The sequence below is a fragment of the Pleurodeles waltl genome, chromosome 3_1, assembly GCF_031143425.1.
Source record: "Pleurodeles waltl isolate 20211129_DDA chromosome 3_1, aPleWal1.hap1.20221129, whole genome shotgun sequence".
NCBI classification, from domain to species: domain Eukaryota; kingdom Metazoa; phylum Chordata; class Amphibia; order Caudata; family Salamandridae; genus Pleurodeles; species Pleurodeles waltl.
Window position 1 is genome coordinate 1,694,891,534 of NC_090440.1, and position 26,858 is coordinate 1,694,918,391.

The following is a 26,858-nucleotide window of genomic DNA, read 5'->3' on the forward strand; positions in this document are numbered from 1 at the left end:
CACCAAGATCAAAAAGAAAAGGATCTCCTAACTGAAAATATGCCTTGCCTTAGTGAGTGTATCTAACAACAGTATCTGAAGAAGAGGAAGAAGCAGATGAAACTGAGAAGGACTATTTGATAATGAGCAAAAGCCAATAATCGTTTTGAAAGTGGTTCAGACACAGAGATTGAAACGGAAGATGAGCCACCCAGAAAGGTCAAATTGAGACACTAATTATCCAGCGTTGAAGTAGTTCCATTAAGGAATAAAGTGATTTCTGACAAGAAAGAAATCTAGCATTTTTTGACAGACTGCCTGAATTTTTTTTAAGTGCGAACTTTAACCCCTCGGGTGCCTAGGGCGAAGTGGTCTCGTCCTCCTCGTCCTGGTACCAGCCCTCGGGGGAAGCGCTAGCGCTCCCCCGAGGGCCTTGCACCCCTCTCCCATAGGCAGGGGTGGAAGGGCAATTGTTTCCCCTTTCACCCCCGCCCACCCCACCCCCAGTGATGTGCTGATGTCACTGTAGAGAAGCACAAGCTAAATGTGCAATGACAGGGGTGAACATGTCTGGATAGACAATCACTATGTGATAGTACCAGTAATATGACGATAAAAGGATAGGTTTAGTCTGCCTAACACCATCCATAACTTTGTATCACATGCCTTTCTTCCAGCATTCACAAAGGTCACTTACCCTCAGGTGAAAGACTCATCTCAGGAGACTGTGGAGGATTCAGGGCCCAATGAAGGTTCCGCCGGAACTCCTGCTGATCTTCTGTGTGAATGAGCTCAAACACACTCTGATGCATAACATCTGTCTGCATGGAAAGAACATTGGTGCCTCAGTGGGAGCGTTAAAACTTTGTAAATGAAGCCTGTTGCAGCTGATACCTTCTGATACCTTCTGCTCAACAGTTAGTGAGTAGATACATGTCCTTCATTGTGCATACAGTGTGTGCCACCATGACAGGGTGAAAATATAACTTTATTAATGTTAAACTTATCTTAAGGGATTGCATATCTATTCCACAAGACCTGGCTCCAAAATACATTTGTTTTGCCCTATTTGAGCCTTCATAAATATCAGGAGTGGAAACCATTGTAACTATTTAGGATAACGTCAAGTTCACTATGAAAGAGGTGCCCCAGTGGGTGGAGATACTGCTGATTTCTCATAAAAACCTCAAAAAGATACATTCCTTACCTCTCATTTTGGTGTTAATGGTCATACCAATGGGTGGAGCAACCTGATGTAAACATCAAAATGGATGCCCGTAAAGTGGCATAAGTGGCCCACTGTATCATTAAAGTGCATTAAATTTGTCACTCAAACGGTCTCTTATTTCACAATCCAAAACGATCCTGTATATACTAGTACACAAAGGGGGGAAGATTTGTACTTCCCGTTTGGTGATGATGGTTGGCTGAGGGTGCTGTACTTAATCCCTAAAATATCCCATAACCTACGGTTCAAGCTTATATACTACTACTACCTGCACAGGGTGTACGTAACCACCAAGCGAAATGCGCTAAATGTCATACAATAGGGGCGACTTCTTTCATATGGGGTGGAGTTACCCAGTGCTGACTGCGTTTTGAGGAACAGTACTGCACTTTATAACAGAAGCTGACAAGTACATTTGTTGACATAGCGCTTGAAGAGTTTGATAGGTCTTGGCAGTTATAAATATATTTTGAACTGAAAAAGTGGGCTGAATGTAAAGAAAGTGCATTGGGAGGAGGCCAGGAGGGGCATTAGACAGTCAGACGTGGCAACCGCATGGGATGCCATCTCGGTGAGCATGTCTGCAACTGAAGGAGCTGGTAGGGTAATTATAGCTGATGAAGTTGAGATGGCCGGCTGAGAGCTCCCGTGTTCCTCCATCAAAGCTGTGATACATTACAAGGAGGGGTGGGGGGGGGATTGGGCAAGGTGTACTCTGTGTGTGGCCTATACTGCATACCCCATGGAATTTGGAAATTCCAGGGGAATGGATCGGGCGCGCCCAAAACTTGTTTACATGGTATTTGTTCTTCTCCTGGTCCCACATCTGGTAGTCGATTACCCAGCAGTATTGTTGAGTTTTCGTTAGAGTTGTTTCTTTTTCTTTTTTTACACATGCAGACCTATCAACAACAGTCGCACTTTATTGATATGACGTTTCAGCCAGCTGTAGGTAAAATGTAGTAATGTATACGATCTGCTAATACAGACTCTAATTAAGATGTATACTAAGTGTAACATTAATTTAACATGCACGGTGTAGCTACTCCCTGTGGAACTGTAAGTGCACACAAATCTGCCAATAAAATGATTTCAAAACTATGTCACTCAAATGCTGATTTATCGTGAATACTGATGTTATTTTCACAATTTGACCAAAAACACAAGAACAGATAAATGAAAGGAGGTGGAAACAAGCTGTGGTTCAGAACCCAATAATGCAGAACTACAGGAAAAAAACAGTGAACCCACTCACTTTTATTTTTCAATCGGACTGTAATTTTAATGAGTATTTAAGCAGAGCAGCATCCAGAATGGCGGATCAATGGGTAGGTTGTCATATCATAGGACAGTTTCTTAACAATTGCTAATGAAATCTCTCAAAAGCTCCTGTGTCAATGACCACAAAGCCGTATAAAGAATTAGAAACCTCAGGGTTCTATACTGTCAACAACTTCTGTTTGTAGTATTTGGTGCGAAATCAAAACAAACACAAACTAGACTAATAAGACTGAGTAGCAGCCTTGCATATCTCACTGCTGAAGATTTGAATTATGAGGCCAGGATCCAGTGCCCTACACTAGGCGTTTCAGTATTAAGAGGGCCTGGGGGGTCTCTGATTTTTCTGATTGGTTATAATTCTGGTTTGCAGAAGTACAATAATAATTTCAAAGAGTTTAATGAGTTTCTGTCATGGATAAAGAAGGCATTTCACTAGAGTTGGAGACTTTGTTTGCCAAAAATTTTTCAACACACACGAAATGACATGGGAACATTTCTAAACGAACCAAAAGCTTTCTGCACCTGGAAAAACTGCGCAATTTGCAATCTAATAATACAAAACAACAGAATCCACAATGAATGGTCACTGACACAGAATTAAGGAATTGATTAAGTGCGATAGTACATATGTCATATACAATATAACATGTCCATGCAACAAAAACTATATAGGAGGTACCATCAGACCGTTGAAACACAGGATACAAGAACACTGCCGAATTTCTCCTAAATCAGACAGGAAACTACCATTGGTTGAACTCTACAATGTGCATAATCCTCATCTATGCTCAATAATTTTCTATAGGCTAAAGAAACTTGAAAGTCACCCAAGAGAAGGTAACCTGGAATTGAAACTCTGGAACTGTGAAAGTGAATATATACTCAAATTTGATACAGTAATCTGGAGACTCAATAAAAAGCAGAATTATATAACTGGCTTTTATAAAATCAAACACATTTATGATTTAACAAAACCTGATCTCATGTTCAATAAGCTAACTCTGAATCAGGTGACAGTATGAAAAACCATTCAATAATTGAGTTTCAGAAAGATATACTGGTTTCCTATCCCAATATATTAACTATAAAATTAACATCGGCCACCAGCCTCAGGACTTCATTTATTAATTTAAGAAAATTGATGAAGTATTGTATAAGACAATGTAAAATTAATAATGGAATAAGTTGCTTTCGACATTATGTATTTATAATGAGTTTGGTTGGTTTAAATGCTATTCTTCTATTATGAAGCAATATAATAGAACAGTAAAGGTACCCAGTGAAATATATATAAGAAGGACACATATCTATACTTTGTTTATTTGGCAGTTATTTAACATATAGGAAATATTTATATCTAATCATAGCATATGAGGATAAACTAGCAATGTATACATAAGAGGGACACATGGCTACCTAAAAATAGGCCATAGGATGTCTTAATAATAACATAATTGTTTTGAGTCTATATATTTAACAACAGAAGAATTTAGATTTCAAATGACTTAACTGTCCATTTAGTGAAAATAAGAACTATAAATATATTTTAATATTCTTTCTTCTGTAAAAGGTACATAATGAATTGTGATTTGGCGAAAACTGATTAACTAACCAATATCAGATGTTCCTTCCTCGCTATTATAATATGGCGGCCACCAATACATGCCAGGACTTTGCTCCTAGGCAATAACACAGAAATAGGGGTCAGAATTGCGCCATAAATGGCACCAATTCCGAACGCTGCAAAGCATACCAAAAACAGGGCCACAGAAACAGTACAGCTTTAGGGAATTCTATCCCGCGACACATAAGTGGAGCCCTTTGGGCCCTTTTTATTCCTATTTGTTATTTTTGTTCTATCCTTTGTTATTCCAATTACTGTTTTTCCTCTATCTGTGATTATCTGTCAGTACACTAACCATGTACTGATTTAGTTTGTGAACAACAGAGATATTTCCTGTGATTTGTTAAATGTTCACATTTGTTGTTTATTTTACGAACAGGGGCCTTGATACCGATAACTGTCACCTTTATCCAGACCTGGAAACATTATCGACAAATTCAGTCCTTACTCTACTTTTATTACCTTACCTTACTCTACCTTACTAATGGCATATTTGCCTGTAATAAGTGATTCCTATTAGCACACTCTAGTATTATCTTACACTGACCTTCTTTTCATTTTTCTTAATTTTGTCTCTATTGTTTTCTTTTTCTTTATTTTACTTTACATCTAAGTTTGATAAATTATACTCACCTTTCTTTAAGTACAGATTTCATTTTACCTTAAGGGTCTGTATTATATGAAGATGGAATGGTTTCTTACCTGTAATTTTAGTTCTCTATCAGGGAAGCTCCACTGAAATCATAAACACTGAATAATCCCCCCAGAGCACTTCTTTACAATATATATATATATATTCTTAAGTGTAGATGATCGCCTCTCTTCAGAAAGGCCAGGATAACCACTTAATTTTTTTAAATGTTTTGCAGCCTGTAAAAGAGTCTGTATTGGCCAACTGCTTTAACTAGCATTTAAAAAAGGGTTACTATATAATTAAAAACACAGGAAAATTAGCAGGAGCTGTGTTATTTGTCCTTGTAAATCTCATTCACAAACCTTTTTTTAACAACAAAATGGAGAAGAAGGAAGGGGACAATGTGGGCCTATAGGCTGCAGCTCTGCAGATATGAAAAGTGACTATAATCCTTCAATGGCTCACAGCCCATCAATATCCCAGCATGCTCAGTAGGTAGCAGTTACCTTAATTCTTTTTTTACCAAGCAAATGACATTATTACTTAAGGAAACTATTAATTGTCTATCTCTTCCACTGGGGAGGAGGTTTGGTTGCTTATGATTTCAATGGAGATTCCCCTTGAGAGAGATCTAATAGATCTAGTATTACAGGTAAGAAACCGTTACTTCTCTCTCAGGGGATCTACATTGATGATAATAAGCACTGAACAGAGTAGCCAGCCCATCCCTCTAAACTGTGGTGAAAGAGAATAAAAACATCCATAGAAGTATGGAAAAAGCCAAGTGAAGAGATTCCTCACGGAAGCCTGTACTACTGGAACATCTGTTCTAGCATCTGAGTCCAAACAATATTGTCTAATAAAAGTGTCAAGCCGATTTCCACATATCTACTTTGCATATTTCAGCAATAGGAATATTCCTCATCAAAGCATCTGTAGCTGCTTTCCCGCTAGTGGAATGAGTTTTTGGTCGATCAGCAGAACTGTTTTCGCTTTCTAGTAGCATAACAGGATGCAAGAAATTATCCACGTGGATATAGATTGTTTAGTCTGGCTAAACCTGGTCGTATAGGGCCATAGTTTACAAATAATTGATTAGACTTGCATATATCTTTTGTTTTGTCTCGATAAAATTTCAAAAAAATATTTAAAGTATGGAGAGTAATTTCTGCTAGAGTGGAAACATGCTGAAAGAAAGTAGGCAAAGTAATAGACTGATTAATGTGAATATCCGAAACAACTGTGGGTAAGGATTTTGGATGAGTCCTCCTAACCATCTTACTGCTAAGCAATACTTTATATGGTTCTTAGGAACATGAAGCTTGAATCTCAATAACCTTAGGTGCTGATGTGATAACAACTAGTAAAACAGCCTTCAAAGAAAGGTGTTGAAGTAAGGCTTTATGAGTGGTTCAAAAGGAGATGGCATGAGTCATGAGAGTACTATGTTCAATTCCCAACGAGAGGAAGGACGGCGTATTGAAGAAAAATCTTTCTTTATACCCTCTAGGAAGGCTTTAATAACTGTGACTTTAAATAAAAGAGGTTTGTGAAGGACATAATCTATAGGTAGTAATAGCCACCAAATTGACTTTAATAGAACAAAATTGCAAGCCCGATTTGACCATAGATATTATGGAAGTATACCTTCTTCTTGACACGCAGTTGAATCAAATATATTGTCAGAATACCAGATACAGAATCTCTTCCATTTAAAAGAATAAGCTGAACACATTGGTGGACTTTTAGCCACTTTGAGAATGTTCATGCATTCCTGTGGTAAACGTAAATGTCCAAATTGTATGAGCTCTGGAGCCATGGTGTCAAACTCAAAGAGGAGAGATTGAGATGAACCATCTGACCTCCAAACTTCATGAGAAGGTCCGGTCTGCACAGCAGCTTCATTTGTGAACATTCCAACATGTGGAGGAGGTCTGTGAACCATAATTGTAAGGGCCACACTGGAAATATCAAAATCATTTAGACCTTTGAGTAATACAGCTTGATGATTACTGTGGGAATCAGGGGAATTGGAGGAAAAGCATAGAGGTATTTCCCTGACCAGTCGATCTATATGGCATTCCCCAATGTCCCTGGTTGGTAGTACCGCAAGGCAAAGTTTGGACATTTTTTGTTTTCTACGATTGCAAATAAATCTATGTGAGGAAAACTCCATGTGCAGAAGTTGTTCTGAACGATGTCGTCATGTAGAACACACTCCTGACTTTATTGAAGAATTCTGCTTAGGGGCCTGCTTCAATATTCTGTACCCCTGGTAGATTGATTGCAGTGATTCCCAGGTCCCTGGCTAGCAACCAATTCCATATTTTAGGGCTTCCAGTGACAAGGCTCTGAACCTTGTTCCTCCTTGCTTGTTCAGATAGTACATCATTGTTGTGTTCTCTGTCTGAACAAGAAGGGATTTCATCTTGAAGGATGGTAGGAAAGATTTCAATGCCAAATTACCCTCTCACTGTTCCAGGAGGTTGATATGATAAGTCTTTTACTTTGTGGACCATGTTACCTGATTTTGAAGGTGATTTGATCTCCCCAACCAATCAGAGAGATATTGGTCACTATCATCTGAGAGGAAACATCTTGATAGAAAGGCATCCCTTGAAGAAGATTTTCAGCTTGCACCACCATTTGAGGGATTGCCTTGCTTTGAGGGAAAATGTGATCTTGCCTTCCCAGCTGTCTGAGTAGTGACTCCACTGGTCTTCTAGAAAGTCGTCTAATGTGGAGATGGGCATGCGACGTGAGAAATATGCAAGAGGCCATCGAGCATAGAAGAGATTACACTTTTCTCACAGTTGGATGAGAGACTTTCATGAGAGATTGACATTTCAGATGTGTGGATAAAAGTATTTTCTCTGAAGAATACACTTTTTCTTTTATGGTTTCCATAGTTGCTCCTAGTAAAGAGGCTTAATTGGCGATGAGGTACATTTCTAGTGACTGACATGAAGACTTAACCAACTGAGAATAGAGATACTAATTCAATAATGATGTTGTGCTTGTCGTTGTGTTATCGCCTTGATAAGCCAGTCGTCTAGGTATAGATAGATGAATATTCTGAGTTTCCTGAGATGTGTGGCAACCACTGCCATGCAATTCAAAAAACGTTCTGGGGGCCAATTTGAGGCCAGAGAAAGTACTTTGCACTGGTAGTGTTTGTCCTGCTGCAAATCTCAGGAATTTGCAGTATTTTCTGGCTTGTGGAATTTGAAAGTATGCATCATGAACATCAGTGGAACAGAACCAGTCTCCTTGATGGACTTGAAGCAAATGCTAACATTTTGACATTTTCTCTCCATATCTATTTGTTTGCAACTATCAGATCTAGTATGGGTCCTAAGTAGTTTTTGGGATCTTTCTTTTTCACCATAAAACAACAGGAGTAAATCCCCATTCCCTGTTGGTTGTAAGGAACAAGCTCCTTCACATGCTTCTGCAGAAGGATGTACACATCTGTTCTCAGCATTTTCAGATGTTGATTGGATAGTTTTGGTGGAATATTTGGTGGAGGACTTGTGAATCTGAGACAATAACCATTCTATACAATATTCAGAATCCAGGCATAGTTTGTGATGAATTTCCACTCAGTTAGATATTGTGGACTGGGTATCAGAAGAAGGGTAATGAAAGGCTCATTCTTTGGACCTTGTAGGAGGCTTTTCTGCTGGGGTAGATTGGTGGTAAGCTTTTCCCTCTGGTTGACGCCTTTGGTTCCACTAGAAAGGTTGTTGATGCTGCTGTTAGTGGTCTCCTGATCACCGAGGGGTTTTAATATGGTTTGTAAGGGTGCTTTTGTTGCTCATTATGTTTCTCCAGACCAATCGCCTCCAAGATCTCCATCTTGGTCGTCATGCAAGCCTGTATGACTCACAAACAGAGGGTTACCAGAGAAAGGAAGGCTGACTATTCTGTGCTGAGATTCCTGCGTGAGTTCCATGAGACGAAGCCAAGAATATCAACTAAGAGCCAACCTGTGACAATAATCATGGGCTGCCAGCAAAGAGGAATCAGCAGTAGCGCTGATCACTTGGTTAGAGACATTCATATATATATTCATGATTTCAATAAAGTCCTCTCTGTTGCAGGAAGTCCCATAAGGATCTGTCATACCTGCCTATCAGGACAGATGCACTTGCCGTTTTCATGGTTGCGGTAGTTGCAGTTGCGGCTCGCAGGGATTCCTGGGAGCGGGGGTGGGGAGAATTAATAACATCAACAAATGTCTTTTTTTTAAACTTACCTCTGCTCCCGCGCTGCTCCTCTGCTGCACACAGGCACAGGCTCCCAGCCTGCCCTGTGGCCAATCCTGATGTTGCTCATGGCAGAGTCAGGATTGGCTGGGAGCACCCAGACAGAGCGCTCCCAGGCAGACTCTGGGCCTGTGCAGACTCTCTCCAGCCCTGCAACAAGACGGCTGGGCAAACACATGTGCTCTGAGGGGGGACTGCACAGTGCACTCACCTCTGCTTGTCACCCCCAATGTCCCACCCCTTTTACAAGTAAGGGATAATAATTCCAGTTTATTATCCCTTCCTTGTGAAAGGATTTGCAGAGGTTGCTGCTGGTGGGGGTGGGGGTGACGCTCCTCCTCCCTTATGGAGGAGCCACCGCTGGGAAGTTGTGCCACATACCTTGCATCCTACTGAATATAATTTCTTGCTTTCTTTGACAGGTGGAACCATGAATAAAGACTTAGTAGAATGAATTTTCTTTGCAGTAAAGATAAGAACCGAATTAGGAGGAAGATCTCACCACAGGCATACCGGGCTTTGCTCCAGAGGATTATATTTTTTCTAAAGTCTAGAAGGAGCTGCTTTGGCTCCAGCTGGCGTAAGAATAAGTTCCATGGCTCATTCTAATAAACCTGGAATTAGAGGAATAAGGGTTGTTGATGCTGCACATTGGTGAAGAGTCTTAAATATCACTGAGGTAGCTGTTGATGGAGCAGGCAATTAGATGTTCACTTTTATAGTTCCTTGTACTAGCACCTCCTGAAACGTGTTGATGTCATCAACTGGCAGAACCCTTGACTGGGAAGAATGCCAGTGTTGGTGAGTACCGCTCAGTACTAGAGGAAGAGGTGGAATAAATTGACGTCCGTCTGAATCGTGACTTAGTTCTGGATCTGGAATACGGCTGTGCCTAAAGGACCATCTTGATGAGGAATGGGAACAATGATGATGATGATGACATCTGGGAGGCGCTCTTGTTCATGATCTGTGGCGAGATCTGGACTAAGGAGACTTTGATCTCCAAGGAAAAGCTGGAAGCCTCACCTGTGAAGGAGTTCTCAAAGGTGCCTCTGTCTGAGGAAGAGGTGGAGACGAAGTGCATGGTATAGGTGCTGAAGGAGCTGGTGGAGGAGATGGTGGAGAAGGCTGCAGGAGTCTAGATTAAGGTCAGGTCGATAACGGCAAGTATGCCCTGAAAGAATCTGAGTCAGAAATTGATGGCAACCTTCTTGTTCTCGATCTCGCGACCCTTGCTTCAGGTCTTGTATTCCTCAACGTCAACAAGCTTCTTGGCATCGATTTCTCTCTGTCTTGAGGTCTACAGACATTTTAAGATCGAGCGCCCCATGTTTCAAATACGTGGAATCCTACAATGTTGACCGCCTGTGCCTCAATATCGAAAGTTGTCTCTCTATTTCGACGTTGACCCAGCTCTCGATGGCAAGCAAATAGGCACCGTACCTGGTCTTAAAGTTGATGCCCTCCTTGTCGACCTACAATGCCATTGGTTTTGTGGATTTCGTCTTTTATTGGATCTCCCTCTCCTTGAGTCCTCAGAGGAAGATGGAAGAGCCCTGGAAGAGGACTGACCCTCTTCTTGCTCACGTGACATCCCATCTTCAGACTGAGCCTTCTGCTGTCTCGGTCCATGAAGACGTATCTACTCTCTGTCCCTCAGGGTACGCTTGGAAAAGGTCTTGCTGTGCTGACATCTGCCAGGGATGTGACTGTCAGGAAGGTGAATAATACACACAGCATGAGGATCTGATTTGGCCATTTTCTGTCACAGTCAAGGCAATTGTCAAATAAAGACAGCATTTTATTTGTTTAGAAAAAGTAATTTTCTTGTCAGAAAAATGATGGAAATATTTAAACCTATTGGGTGAAGGTGTTGACAAAAGGTTCTTAGTGAAATTTCTGAAGGAAAAAGACAAAAAAGGCTGAGCTCAGTGCTCCAAGCTCCTGCCACCAGGAGTTGTAAAAAAGAAATTAGGTAACTGCCACCCACTGGTTATGATGGAATATTGACCTTAAAGGCACAGAGTCACTTTTCATACCTGTAGAGCTGCAGCCTATGGGTCTATGTTTTCCTCTTCCTTCTTTTCCATTTTTCCTTTAAAAAAGATTTGTGAATGAGATTTATAAAGAAAAATTACACAGCTCCTTCTAATTATTCTGTTTTTTTTTAAATTACAGATTAACCCTTTTTAAAATTCAAATTGAAGCAATTGTCTAATACTGTATAGCGTCATTTATAGTCTGCAAAACATTTTAATACATTCAGTGCTTATCCTGGCCTTACTGAAGAAAGGAAACCATCTACACTTAAGAATATATATTGTAAATAGGTGCTCTGGAATCCCCACACGTCAGCGGGACTTTGCAGGGCTTATGATTATCAATGAAGATCCCCTGAGAGAGAGAGAAAAAAAAAACTATAACTGTCATGTTGGTGCTTGAAATAATCTATGTTTTAATCATTTTATGTGAATAGTTTAAACTGTGAGGGAATATGTCCCTCCAAGGGGAATCTGAGATAATAAAGAGGTTGTACAATAGTAATAAAAAATACAGCAATAATGAAACTCCTGAAAATAACCCAATGTCCATCATGAAATTGAACATGCCAGTGCTAAACAGTTATATGGAGTCTTTAATCTGAGCACACATGGCACTTTTAAAGGGTTAGATATCACACTGACATTATAGTGTCACTTTCACTTCTGATTAATTCTATCCAAAAAGCACGTATGCTGTGTGCACCACTGGATTGCATTGTTTTTAGACTTAGTAGGTTAGTAAATAGTACTTTACAATAAATAGGCTTTTGCATCGTAACCACTCTTTCTACCACAGCCCTGAAAAAGTCCCAGGCTTGAAAGCCAGATAGGGTGCTAAACATGTGTTTGCTGGTTACTAAATAAACACATGAAGAACGTCAATAATAAATGTTGGAAACTCTGTATGATGTATTTTATGCTTGATCTTGGGAAACAATCAAAAAATAAAAATGATTTTGGGAAAAAGGTACAATATGCCAATTCCATGTAGTAATTGAGTCTGCAAAATATATGTTGTATTTTGCAACTGGCAACCTTGAATTGTTTTAAACTTGTATTTCATTATTGCATATGTATTTTTGGGAAAAATACAGTCAATGTTTTTTTTCAAATACACTTTGTAGTATGTTTAGGAGTATTAACATAGTAATACACACATAATACAAAATGCTATTTAGAAATGTATCCAGCCCGTTTAGCTAGGTCTCTGCACACAAAGGTATACATTTTAGTAGAAAATGTGTCAGGAACCTATGGGGTGACTGGAAAAATTGGAATACTTACCATTAAATTGGAAAGGATTAAGGAGGGGTAAAGAGGGGTTTAGGAAGGGATATACAAATGCAAACACCCACCCATGCAAACACCCACCCATCCACAAAAGAAGAAGTCCATTGCTATCCACAAACACAACTTCTGAAGTTACTACAGCCCAAAGAAACCCCAAACAGTCCTAAATATAATCTAGCCCATCCTTGGAGTTAGCCTAGCATCACACATGGTCACCCATAGGTATTGCAAAACACATAAGCAACAATTAAGACAGAGACTTAAAAGGACACCCCATAAAAATAATGTTAAATAACAAATATATATACTTCTGCTATTGAGCCCTTTTAGGGGCAGTGCATGTATGGCAGAAAACTCTACATTAATTTGTAGACAAGTTAATTCTCTCTCGTGCATGCACACAAACCGAGAAGTAGGAAACACAACTTTGCTCATCGGATTAATCCTTTTATTTGCTGTACCAAACATGACACATCACCCAAAGTTTTGGCCTGACTGACGTTTGTCAAGTAGCATGTACAAACTAGCTTGCCCCATAAATACATTTTTTGAATGAGAGAAAGATATACACATAAAAGGCGGACAATAGAAGCCTTCTCCAGAAGGATCCACCATTCTTGGAGTGCTTTTTCTTTATATGATACTGCTGTACGTGGCATGTCATTTGAGGAGTACAAGCTTGGAACCCATTCTTATGCAAACACAATATATACATATTTTCCAAACCGAGCTCCTCATATGTTTTATTGACAACAGTATACCGATTACAATATATTGTGCCAATAACTATGTAATCCTATCCAATTACCTCATTCATTAACAGGGCTTAAAATTCTCTATTCGTATATATTTCAGTATACAATACATAGATTTGTAATCAATGATGTAGTCATTCATCACAATCATATATCCAAAATTATGGTTCAAGTGGTGCCGCTTTGTGGGCTTGAAATACCAAGGAGGACAACCTGTGTTAAATGGTGAGTAGTATTTCTACCCATATGGACTTGGATTCACAAGACTCATCTCCCGATTTTACTAACAATTCGACCCTAGTGGGTATAAGTTTATATGACTGGAAAACAATGTGATTTCAGGCGATTTACATTGTCTGAGATACTTGGATTCTGTAGGAAGCTGACTTTCTATATGGTGCACTAAAATGAAGTACACCATGCAGAGTGTCCAGTGGATTCCCAAAGTCTTGCAGAGGCAGAAATAGATAGGTGTAATTTTCTATTTGTGAAAATGTGGGCAAGCAGCAAGGCTTATCAAGGAGTCATGGTAAGCATTTGTTGTACTCACAGAGGCAATAAATGAGACACACACTCAAAGAATAAATCCAAGACCAAATTAGAAAAATAACATTTGCTTTTATATATGCTTTGAACCAAAGAACTTTGTTATAAGGTAAGCCGTTTTAAAATTAAATATACTTTTCAGTTTAAAAAATCAGTACAATTTTCAGATGTTAACCTAACGGAGGAAAACAAGAATGCAGTTTTGTAGGTAAGAACTCGACTTACAAATCCAGCCTCCGGGGTATTAGGTCAAAACCAGGCAAGGTTCAAATCAGCACCAAGAGTTCACCCACAGCGGCAGAGGGCAGCTGCTTGCAGAGGTCAAATTCGGGATCAGGTGCCCAATGTGAACCAATGGAGACCGCGGGTGAACTAAGATCCGCTGCTCACAGGTGTGTAAAGCGGTGTCAGGGGTAAAACTCCAGGGGTTGAGGTAAGTACAAGGGGGGCCACGAGGCACGAGGTGGCACCAAACCTACACTCTTAGTGACACAGGGGCAGGCGGATGCAGAGTGCCAACACAATGTCAGGTGCCCAATGTTAACCAATGGAGACTGGTGTGACCAAAGATGTGCTGCTCTCAGGTGAGTAAAGCAGTGTCAGGGGTTGATCTCCTGGGGTTGATGCAAGCACTGGGGTGGCCACAACACAACATCAAACTTACATCCTCAGTAGCATAGGTGTGACCGGGTGCAGAGTGCCAACCCAGCATTGTGCGCCCAATGCATGTCAATGGAGGAGGTCTGTTTTGGAAAAAGGATGCAGGCTCGAGCCAGGAGTTTGAATGAAGAAAACCCACAGCTGCCCAGGTAAGTTCAGATAGTGAGGGACTCAGGGATACCGTCGGTCTAGCTCCCCAAGGTCCAGGGGCTCAGGATGCAGTGGTGTTCTTCGACGTCAGAAAACAGCTTACTGTGCGGTCACAGTCAGAGGGAGTCTTTGGATTGAGGCTGAAGGCTTCGAGACAGAGTCCAGCAGATGTCAACCCATGGTGGACTCGGGCTCAGAATCGCTGAGGAACCTTCACAGGACCAGTGGGCAACTTGGGCCGTGGACATCAGGTGCAGCAGTGGGTCCGGTGAGGACCAGTGAGGACAAGTGAGGTTTCGCGGTTCCTCAGGGCAGAGTTCTTTTTCTTTAAAGATGGTTTCTTCTGGACAGGTCCGCTGTCCATGGGAGATCTTGGTCTTTGTCGAAAGCAGGCAGTCGTCCTAGGGCCTTGGAGGTAATTGGGATGCAGGCCGGGTCATCTTTTGATGCAGAATTGTTGAGGGCTGAAGACAGGCCAGTAGGGCAGGGGCCAAGTCAGTTGGTGCCTGCAGTCTTCTTTGCTGGTGTGATGCTGTAGTGTCTGGCTCTGCTTAGGTTGTCAGGAATATGAGTTCTAGGGTTCAGGTGTGCCACCTAAATACTAAATTTAGGAGCATTACAGGGAGTGCCAGGTGGTAGCCAGTGGGTTGCTCACCTTTATGGCGACTACATCCTTTTTATGGCCTAATTCTTTCCAAACAAGATGGAGAAATTTAAAAAGTAGTGACCACTTCAGCTCGTCCACCTTAGGGGTAGGACTGACATGAAGTGGGTACTCCTCCTCATTTAACTAATTTTCTCACCTGTGCCCCAAAAGTGGGGTCAGGACAGGGGGTCTGGTCATCTCCACCATCTGGAGATATCTGGGTCACATTACAAAGGCGGAAAGGCCTTTGAAGCTCTGGAATGTCCAACCTGTCTGGGAGAGGGGGTCATACCTCTGTCTAGTGCAGGCTTTTGTCTTGGGGCCCGAGAGGCTTTCACCGTGGGTGTCCAGAAACACATCTGTGGTAGTTGAACTGTTCAGGACCAGTCAGTCAACAGACTAGTAACTGGTAGGTTTTCAGGGGGCACCTCTAAGGTGCCCTCTGGGTGCATTTCTTAAGAAATCAATCACTGGACTCAGTGAGGGTTTATCATTCTGAGATGTTTGATACCAAACATCACAGAGTTCAGAGAAGCCATCATGTAGCTGGGGAACTCGCAGTGACCAGTGGCCAGCACATGCATTTAAAATAGCTTCCCTGTGCACTTACTATGTCTCAGAATCGACAGAGGCATAGCAGGCGCATATCTGCCCATACATAGATGCCCTCACATGCAATATAATGCACCCTGGCCTAAGGCTGTAAGGCCTGCTAGAGGGGTAACTTACATATATTGCATTTAGTGTTAGGGGAAGTGGCACACAGGCTGTGTGCCATGTAGTGTTTTCAATTTTGGGAGCACCTTGTCATGCAGCCTGCAATGGCAGTCTGCTAATGGTTGGTGCTGAGTCCTTCAGAGTAGCACAAGTTGTGCTGCAGCTCTGAGGGGGCCTCTTCAGTACCCATGCCCAAGGTATCAGGGGTACCATTTACTAGGGGCTTATAGGGGGGTGAAGGGCATGGTCACTAGGGGATCAAGTGTCCAGGTGTCTTTGTTTTAGGGAAGGAACACTGGCACTGGGGACCTGGCTAGCAGGAACCCAGTGCACTTCAGTCGAAGTTGCATCTAAAAACCAGTCAAAAAGTGTGGGGTACTGCAACCAGAACCCAGCTCCATACAGATTGCTAGTAATTAAAACAGGATTTAGACAGATTAAACCACATTATAAAGATATTTCAGGCTAAAGTTGTAGCACTTATAGTTGTGAGTCCCCCGCGGTCCCTCTTTATTTATTTATATATTTATTACTAAAATTAATTAACTAATTAATAAAAAGCCCTTTACAGGCTATCTGGGACAGCGAGGGAGCCTTAAGGGCTCCCCGAGGTCCCTCCTTATATATATTTAATTAAAAAAATAAAATTAAAATAAAATGTCCTTTATGGGCTGCCTGGCACTGCAGTGCCATTGCGTCAGCAAGTACGGAGCTGCTTTGACAGCAGCACTGTGTTTGCTGATGCATTTCATCTCTGTCCCCTGCACATGTGAAGGGGACAGAGATGAAAGCTCTGCTGTTTGACAGTGGGACCTGCTTTAAAGGTCCCACTGTCAAACAGCTGAGTGTTTGCTGTGGCTTGAATGCAGCTGCAGCGCTGAAGCCAAGCCACAGCAAACAGCTATGTCTCAGGGTTGGGCACCCCAGGACATAGCAGGAGCCGGCCCTGGGGGGGTGGCAGTCCCGAAGGCCATCTGTGGCTCCATGAGGGGGGCTGCATGGCCCGCTCCAATGTGAAGATGGCCCCAGGTGGTGGGGAGCCCCAGGGTTTTTTAAACTGTTTGCCCTGGGGGGTAGTGGCCCCGGGGCAGCAGGGGGTACGTGCACCCCCTCAGAATCCAGTGTAGCCCAGGGGGTGGTTGTCCCTGGGGCACGGGCCCCCTAGTGACCCCCTTTATGTTTTTAAACATTTGCCCCAGGGGGTGGTGGTCCCAAATAAAATACATTTCGCCCCGCCCCTGCATATTACATTAAAGCCCTGGGGAGGTGGCAGCCTCCAGGGATGCAGGGGGCCACGCGCCACCCTGCATCCAAAAATATAAGCCCCAGGGAGGTGGTCGGTCCCCTTTGCATCGGGAGGGGGCCAGGAGCCCCTCCCCCGCTTTAAAAAAAAAAATCACTTAGAGCTCATTAAGATGTGGGCACCTCGGAATTAACTTGGGGTTGGTTCATAATACCACCCTGTCTTCTTGGAATTTTAAAAGGGTGCTTTAACCATGAATGCTTGAATTTCACTTATTTTCACTTATTTTCCTTGCAGACCCTAATACTTGTAATAATGCCACCTCAGTGATAGACATTTTAGATCAGCTCTGTGAATGGGCTCAAATGGAGTCTTCATCAACTGCGAAAGGACTAAATTAAGCTGCCAAGATGGAGTAGGTTGATTTATTGGCAGAAAGACTTCGAAAGTCATTTAAGGAATTATTTGATAAGACTACTTGACCACAGAAAAGATGAACCAGAAGATCTTCTAAATCTGGATATTACTGATTTAGCTACATGTAGCAAATATGGCAGAATTCTTCCAGGTGGAGCTGAAAGAGAATGAATTTGTGATTCCTGGCACTTCAAACAAAAGCATTTCCACAGGTCTTGTCAGTAGAATTAGCTTTGGCTCTAGTAAGAATTTCTTTACAGGCTTGCAGGATATTTAGGCTCACAAATTAATTGTGTTTAGGAGCCATGCTGACAAGTGCAAGGACACTGGTTGTGGTCCATTGACAATAAAATTGGCATTGGCTTCAGTCGAGTATGTATTCCTCTGAGAAGAGAATAAGTTTGGCACACCAATACTGCCTTGGTGAATTTAGGGCCATCAGAATTATCCTACAGGGTTCTTTCTTCATTATATTGAGAATACGTGGGATAAAGGGAATCAGGGGTAAAGCGTAAGCAAAGATCCCTAACCACCTTATTGAAAATGCATTCCCCACAATCCCAGTTGTGGAACCCAACTTGGACAAAACCAGCCTTTTCGATTCTGATGAGTTGAAAACAGATCTAGATTTGGTTTGTCCCAAAGCTGGAAGACATTGTCCTGGAAAACTTGGTTGAGCTCCCATTCCTAGCAGCTGTTTCTGGTGCTGCTTAAGGAGTCCGCTATAACATTTCTTATTCAAGGAACGCGGTCCGCTTTCAATTGCACCAGATGTTTTAATGCCACTTCCAAGTATCCTGAGCTTCTTGAGACAGTGGTTGAGATCTTGTGCCTTCTTGCTTGTTGATGTAATGCATGGTGGTGGTATTGTCCGTGCATATTAGTATTGAGGAGCCCAGGGAAGTGAAGACCTCTAAACTCAATGCGACCACGTTGATCTCCAACAGATTTATGTGAAGATGTTTGTGTTGTGGAGCCCATTTCCCTTTAATTTGTAAAACCTGAAGGTGTGCATCCCATCCCACTAAAGAGGCACTAGTCATCACAACAAAATCTGATATTTGCAGCTGGAAGTTTAGTCCTGTGAAAGGGTGGTCTTGGAGTCCACCAAGGAAGAGACTCCTCATGGTTGCCATAATTTGTGGGATGTCCTCGAAAGTGCCGTGAGTTTTGAGCCATTGTTTGTCTTCTTGTGAAGATTGCATTTGGAGTGGCAAAATAGTACTAGAGGAATGTATGATGACATCATACCTAGAAAGGACTTGAATAGGCAAACTAAAATGGACTTTTTTTGCAACAACATTTCTGCTACTAGCATCTTGCTGGTTCAGCCGTCTTCTGTAAGATACACTTTGTCCTAAATGGCATCTACAAGGGCTCCAAAATGTGTTGTGGTTCTTGATGGATGAAGGGAAGATTTTTACACATTCAGAGTTAAGCCTATGTTCTTGAATAGAATTAGACAGACCAATGTCCCTTTAATCGCTTCCTGGCATGTAGCCTCGTTCATCAATCAATCATCAAAATATTTGTAATTCTTCCTGCCTTGAGTGAGGCGCCCCTGAAGCTAGACATTTTTTTAAAATGTGTGGGGCTGATTTGAGTCCCAATGGGACGACTTTGACCTGATAATGAATGCTAGCTACTATGAATCTTAAGAACTTTCAATGATTTGGGTGAATGGTAATGTGAAAATACGTATCCTGAAGATCTAGGATAGTCATGTAGGGCCAGAGGTACAAAAATGCAATTTTGTATTTCTTAAATAGCTACTTCATAGAAATCGCTATTTAAGAAATGCAAAATGCTATGTACAGAGATAACGATTTCCTGATACTGATTCCTACAAAGTAGGAATCGCTATCAGGAAATTGGTATTAAGACATTAAGAAATCCTATTGCATTTTAGTCAATGGGTCAGTTTTGTATTTCCTAAATAGCGATTTCTTATTAAGAAATTGCTATTTAGGAAATGCAAAACCGGGGATGGCAAAGGGCAAAAGGACCCCCCTTGGTGCACCCTACAAAAGCAGAGCACACATATGCCTATGGGGCATGTGTGTGCTCTATAGTAATTTTTAAAAAAGCAGTTTTGTTCACCATCGATGGAACTGTTGATTGTTTCTTCATCAATGATGGCCCCGTAGGTGAGATCGTAGGCAAGACTGACCACAATGGTACCATCACTGTTGATGATAATTTCGTCAAAGTCGTCATTGGCGGAGTTAATTTCATCAAAAGTATCACTGGCGACGACTGCGTCACCTTCGCTGACGGTACCATTGTCACTGTTTTCATTGATATTTTCGCCAATGGTTTCTTCTGTAGCGTGGATTTCTCCACTTACGGCACTGATGAGGGCTTTTTAAGCTGTAAAAAAACAATCTTAGAGAAGGTGTTGTAGGCTCTGACTTTGACATTTTTAAGGAGACATTCTTTTTAGAACACCTTTTGAGATTAGGGTATTTAACGTTCATTTTTCTTTTGCTGTTTGCTTGCTACCCTTCCAGATGATAAAAAAGGTTATTGATAAATCTGCACTAAAGTATCACATGCTCAGTGCATATTTCCTCAAGTTGATTCAGAGCACCTTCTCCTCCCTCTAGCCCATGAATAGATAAGCAAGTAGTTTTGTTTTATCCTTTTTCTCTATTTTACTGTGTGAATATGGTATATTGTCTTATTGGATACTTTTATGGCTTTTAGCCGAAATAAAGAATACTTGGAATAGATAAGCATAGCTAGGGGTGAAGCACGGGCTCCTCGCAGGCACTCTACTCTGTTTTTACATATCACCATTGAAATTTTTTTTTTCTCAAGACAGTAACTAATCATATTGAGAAACTTCTCTGTGAGCGCATATTATGTGATAAGTTATTGTTAGAAATTGGGTCTCTAGTTGGCAGAGGTATGCACCCTGTCCAGGTGGACCACAATCCTAGTCAGGGAGTCACAAAATAACCTAAATTATCCTTTCAACTAGACCATTAGATTGAGGGTGATTGGGTGTGGTGAACTTATAAGTTATACCTCACGCATCCCACATGGACTTCATGTGCACAGACATTAAGTTATGACAGACACTATCTCCTTGGGGAACCCCACATGGGTAAGAATACCCATCAAAGTTCTGGTCACTACAGGTGCAGTCACCGTCCTCAGAGGGATTGCCTCTAGGTAGTGTGTGGCATGGTCCAACAAGACTGGAATGAACCTTTTGCCTAGGGCGGTCTTGGCGTCCAAAGTACCAGTGAGGTTGATGACCACCCTTTCAAAGGTGGCGCCAACGACGGGAAGTGGGATCAGGGGAGCTACCAGCTTTTTCCCTGACTTCCCACTGGCCTGGCAGGTGGGACAAGACCCGCAGAATGTATCTGAGGCTGTCTTCATTTGGGGCCAAGAGAAGTGGGAGGCAAGCCTGGCAAAGGTATTGTCTTGCCCTGAATGTCCTGCCAGGGGTATGTTGTGAGTCAAACATAGTAGGAAAGCCTGGTAATTCTAGATCAGGTAATCCCCAGAGGCTTCACCTGCTGCATGGGCTGATGCCTGTCACCTCAAGCCCTCAAGAGTGGGACACTCTTTCTGTTCTCTGCAAAATTCTTCCCTTGTGGAACCCCTTTCAACTTGCCATACAGCAAGCTAAGGTTGGTCACCTAGGGTGGCAATGTCCTCCCCAGTTCACACAGGTGCCTCCTCCTCAGGGACCCTGTCAACCTCCACCGCAGGAACTTCAGGGACCGGCTTCCAGCACCCCTAACCCCTCTCCTTGGCAGCTTGTCTAGGCCATTGTTCCAGGCTCCATTGGCCCTTAACTCCCTTCCCAGGTAGCCTTGGACTGTGTGGGCATACAGACCCATTCAGGCAACCCCATTGTCTCCAAGTGAGACCTGAGCGCGACCTCCCTCTAGTTAGTGTGCTCCAGGTGATTGAGCCTTCACTCGTTGCACATTAATGGTGACCCACTACATATACTTAGGGAGTATTGGCAGGCAGGTGGGCTTTTGGTACCATATCTGCATCCCTCAGGGACACTAGGGCTACCTCGGTCTGTTCCCCAAAACTATCTGGGAGTATCTCCTCCCTGAGCGCTACACTAGCCAACCCAGGTGTCTGCCCACCAGTGGGGGGCTGTGCGCTTTTGGGACATTTGGAGTCACCTTTAGAGTGACCGTAGTTGGAGCACTCTGCACATTGGGGTACAAACCTTCCTGTCTTGTGATCAAGGAACCCTTTCTTCTTAGGATAAGGCTGGGACTGGTTACCATTACTCCCTTGGGAATTATTTTTAGGGCCTTTAGAGAACTCCTTATTTTAAGTTTTTCTCCCCCCTCTTTCTTCTGTTGGGAACCCTGACCACCTTTGTGGGTGTTCCCCCAGATACCTTTTTGGACCCTCTGGTGCTAGCCCAGAGATCCGCCTCCTTAGCAAGCTTCCTGGGATCAGTCAGCTTATTGTGAACTAGGTAAAACAAATACTGAGCATGTGCTCTCTCAGGATCAAATTGTACAACGCAAAATAATCACTGATTTTGTTGTCCCATACCCAGCAATTCAGTGCCTTACTAGAGTAATCAATTAAATCTATCCATGATTGGTTGGGGAGATTGTTACTGTCCCAGAGTCTTTGGTAATACTTCTCAGGGGTCAGTTTAAATTTTAGTGTCAAAATGGCTTTCATGGGCTTGTACTTGGTCTGGTCCCCAACCTCTAGTGTTAGAAGTGTGTCCCTCCCAAGTGTTGGCATGTGTTTCCACAACCCCTTCCCCCTCCAGTGCTCTTCAGGAACCCCATGTACCCTCAGTGCAACTTCAGAAGCAGAAAACCACTTATCAATGTCATCATCCACCACATCTTTCGGTATACAAACCTTCTTGTCTCCATCAGGTACTGTATGTATGCTGCCACCATCAGTTCTGGAATCCGCCTGTCTGGCCTTGAGTTCCGGCTCTTTCAGACACAGTTCATGAGCCAGAAGTAATTTATTTACTGCTAAGGCTCTTTCAACCTCTCTTTCAGCTCTTTCAGCCTCTCTTTCAGCTTGCGTGGCTTCCCTCTCAGCCTCTATTTTTAATCTTTCCAACTGCATCTGAAATTCTCTCAGCTTTCCTCTGTGGTCAGGGCATGGTTTGAGACTGCTCCCTGCCCTCACAAGTAGCACAATTTCAGGGGTGTCTCCCTCCACTGCTGCAGGTAGCTGCTCAGAAGAGCCAGTAACAGGCTCCTCCAAGTCATCACCCCCCTGAGTATGGGACTCTGCCCAGGCCCTCAGCGCCTTTTGGAACTCCACCTTCTTGGGGGCTCCTTGGGTAGATGCCCCATCCCTTTGCAGAAACTTTTCAACTGGCTAACACTGTAATCCTCCAGCTTAACCAGTTCAAACTCCATGGCTCCACTTGCAGAACCAGCCAGAGACATGATGTACAGGATGAAATAAAAATGTAAGCAAGGAAAAACTGCAGAAAAAAATTGAAATGGTCTTTAAATGTGGGTAGGTAGTGTAGACTTAGCTATTGTATGGCACTGCACAAACACAAGTCCTATTCTCGCCACTGATCACCAATGTTAGAAATTGGGTCTCTAGTTGGCAGAGGTATACACCCTGTCCAAGTAGGGACCACAATTCTAGTTAGGGTAAGTCACAATACAACCTAAATTATCCTGTGCTCACTCTCCGGTAGCTTGACACAGGGCAGGCGGGCTTAACTTAGAAGGCAATGTGTAAAGTATTTGTGCAATAACTTATACAGTGAAAACACCACAAAAAGTACTCCACGCCAGTTTAGGAAAATAGATAATATTTATCTGAATAAAATAATACCAAAATGACAAAAATACAATATGCACAAGCCAATATACCACTTTTTAAAGGTGTAAATAAGTCTCAATCCTTAAGAATCAGTGGTTGTATCATTTTAACTCACAGTACCTGGGATGCATAAACAAAAACAACACAGAGGGCCACAGAGGACGATATCCATTATAAAGTAAAGCGATTAACAATTTTCCAGGCGCGGTAAAGACGATGTGTCGTTTCTTTCCACGCTGCAAGGTTTGATGCGTCAGTTTCCGGGAGTGCAACATTGGTTCCTCAATGTGATGCAGGGATGTTCTGATGACCAGGGATGATGCGTGGAAAACCTAGAATGCGTTGAGCAGACGCAACAAGCGCTGCGTCTACCCGGCAGGTGATGCAGTGAATTTTCAGCCACAGAGCAGGCTCTGCGTCAATCTAGCAGGGGTTGTGTAGAATTTTGCAGGCGTTGCGTGGATTTTCTGATGTGCTGATTTTCTTCTCTTTGGTGAAGTCTTTGATAGCCCTGAAATCTCAGAACAGAGGGCAAGCTCCCTCCAAGTCTTTGGAGAGCACCTGAGGAGGAAAGCAGAGTCCTTTCAGCAAAGTCAGGGGTCAGCAGACTGCAGGGCAACAAACAAGCCAGCAGTCCTTCCAGTAAAGCAGTCCTGATGATTCTTTTGGGCAGCCAGGCAGTCCCCCTGATAGAGTCAAGTTGTACATCCAGATTTGTCTGATTTGGTGGGGTCACAGATTTGTCTGTATACCCAAAAGTGCCTCTGAAGTATAGGAAACTTCAAAGAGTGGTTCTGACGTGGACAAGTTCTCCTTTCAACCCAGCCCTGTCTACCAGCAGCCCTGCAAGGGATTATCAGCCCTTTGTGTGAAGTGTAAGAGACAGCCCCTCCACCCTTCCTGAACATGGAAACCCATCTGTATGTAGATGAATGCAGATGCACCTGAATGTCCTGTCTTTATGGCTGTCTAGGTGGAATGCACAAAGGGAGCTGTCAATCAGCACAGATCCAACGTGAATTGGAAACAAGCTGTAAGGCACAGATGGCAGTAAGTTCAGAGAAATGCCTACTTTCCGAAAGTGGCATTTCTGAAATAGTAATGTAGAATCCAACTTCACCAGTAAGCAGAATTTCTCACTACCATTCCAACCATACCAAATATGACAAGTCTACTCCTCTCAGATCAGAAACTACCAATTAAAAGCATGTAAGGACATTTCTAATGGTGGCCTATGAAAGGAGCAGACTTCACAGTAGTGAAAAACGACTTTAGGAGTTTTTCACTACCAGTATATGTAAAACTTATAATTTCAAGTCCTGCCTTTTATTTACATAACACCCTGCCCTATGGGTTACCTAGGGCCTACATTTGGGGTGACGTATCTGAAGTAAAAGGGAAATGTAAGGCTTGGCAAGTAGTTTTAAATGTCAAGTCAAAGTGATAGTGAAACTGGGCATACAGGCCTAGCAAGGGCAGACCAGAAACATGGTTAAGGGGCTGTTCATGTGGATGGCACAATCAATGCTGCAGGCCCAGCAGTAGCACTTAATTTACGGGGTCTGGGCTCAGCTAGTGCACTTTACTAGGGACTTACAGGTAAATTAAATATGCCAATTCGGTATGAACCAATGTTACCATGTTTAGGGGAGAGAGCACAAGCACTTTTGCACTGGCCAGCAGTGGTAAAGTGTGCAGAGTCCTAGAACCAGCAGAATTGAGATCTGAAAAATAGAGATAGCAGGTACAAAGTTGGGTGAAGACCACCCTAAAGCTGTCAGGCCTAAAAGTTATGCTGTCATGAAATATTTGTCAGCAAAAAAGTCATGTTTGTGTGATATGTAGTTATAAAGTAATTTTAACATCCAGTGTCATTAGAATGTAGTCTAGTTCTCATTGTATTTTGAGGGTTTTTCCCCAACCATGTCTGGTATCCTTAATGTATGATGATAAGTGCATAACAGATGGTCTAAAAAAGAAGTCAATGTACTTCAGTGTATTCTCTAAAAGGCTGTCAATGGCAGTCACAATTGAAGCACCGAGGGTTACTATTTTTGCGGATGGTCTCCATTTTTTAATATATATAATATAATAATAAGTGACCAGGGGACTTATGAAACTGAAGAACAGCAGTAGAAGGAGAACATGGAATCTTACCTGAGAGCACAGGATTGGAGTAGGCACCCTAGCGAAACATGAGAGCATTGTGATTCACCCTGCAGGCAAGGGGTCACGTAATCTGGAGCAGAGTAGGATAGAACAGGAAGAGTTGGATTATCTTTAATACAGCCATCCACTCCTGGCAGTCTTATACCTGCTCTTTAAAGTACAAAAATGTAGAACAGACCCTCTGGGTAGATTAATTGTGTGTTGTAGAGGAAGTGCTCTAGAAAACACCTCTGCTAGATTTACCATTTTCTTAGATACTTTGTGTCCAGTCTACTATGCTACATTTTTTAGCACTGTAGTTCTTTGTTTATTTTGAAATGCATAAAACTACCGTATGGAGACCAACCTAGTCTCAAAAAGAGAGCATTACATCAATGCACAGATTAGGCATCAATAGAAATTGTGTGGTGTATAAAATCTGAGAGTCTATAGCTGACTGCTCTAGAGTTGACTACAATACATGAAAAAAATAAAGAAAAAGGAATAACCATTACTAGAATTTAACTCATTAGCCCACTGAGGTTAGGCAGTCAAAAAACAATTCCATAGTGTGTCACCTTGGTCCTGCACATCTGTGAGCCACCATTGAGGTAGTTTTCAATCCCTGTGGGGTTCAGTGGGAAGGGGGGATGGGGATGTGGTCATCCTTCTGAATCGCCCCTGGGGTGCCCGCTGAAGGGCTCACAGGGCATTGAATGCTTGTTCCCTAGCTTGGTTTCAGTGTTGAGTTTCACACGGACAGGTCTGGATCAATGCAGGAGGGCCTAATGTCTGATTTGGCTTCAATTCTCTAAGTATGTAAGTTTCTAAGTATCTACGTTCCACCCACCCACTCAAGGGGCAGATCATGCATCTATTTCTGCCAAGATCCACTTGTGTAGATCTCGTAGCCAGTCCCTATGCTTGGTACTAAGGGTGTCCTGTGTGCCAATGCTATGCGTCACATGGCTAACACCATAGTAAGGTCAATGAATCAATGAATCGGCAACTATGTTTGATAATTGTTCTGTATGTTTCATTCCACTTAGCTATGTTCAGCACACATCTTTCCAGCACTCTCGGGAGAAACCGTCCTGTGAGCTCCAACAAATTTCTAACTAATTCTTCACAGAAGAGTTCTATCACCAGGCATGTCCATACCATATGTATGAAGTCTGCTTCCATACTCAGGCGCTTTGGGCATTGCAAGGTTGTCCCCGGATATAGAAGTCCTATGTGTTTAGGCGTTAAATATGCATGTATCAGAGGTGATTAAATCGTGCATACCGTAGTCTCAAATTTTTGGGAGATGAGTTTCACACTTCGTAGTGCCCATTTCTAGACTCCAGGGGAGATCTCTCGACCCACTTGTAGTTCCCACCATTCTTTCAGTGTGTTCAGCTGTGTCCTCTTCTGCTGTAGTAG

General features: G+C 42.5%; 1 protein-coding gene across 1 annotated transcript in view; it reads right to left on the reverse strand.

Moving 5' to 3' along the window:
• The window catches only part of LOC138285509 (aryl hydrocarbon receptor-like), an 811,968-nt gene that overhangs the window by 288,552 nt on the left and 496,558 nt on the right, over positions 1–26,858 (reverse strand). The window contains exon 5 of the mRNA XM_069225503.1: positions 677–800. Within this exon, the coding sequence (XP_069081604.1) occupies positions 677–800 (124 nt within the window). The remainder of the gene's footprint in view (positions 1–676; positions 801–26,858) is intronic.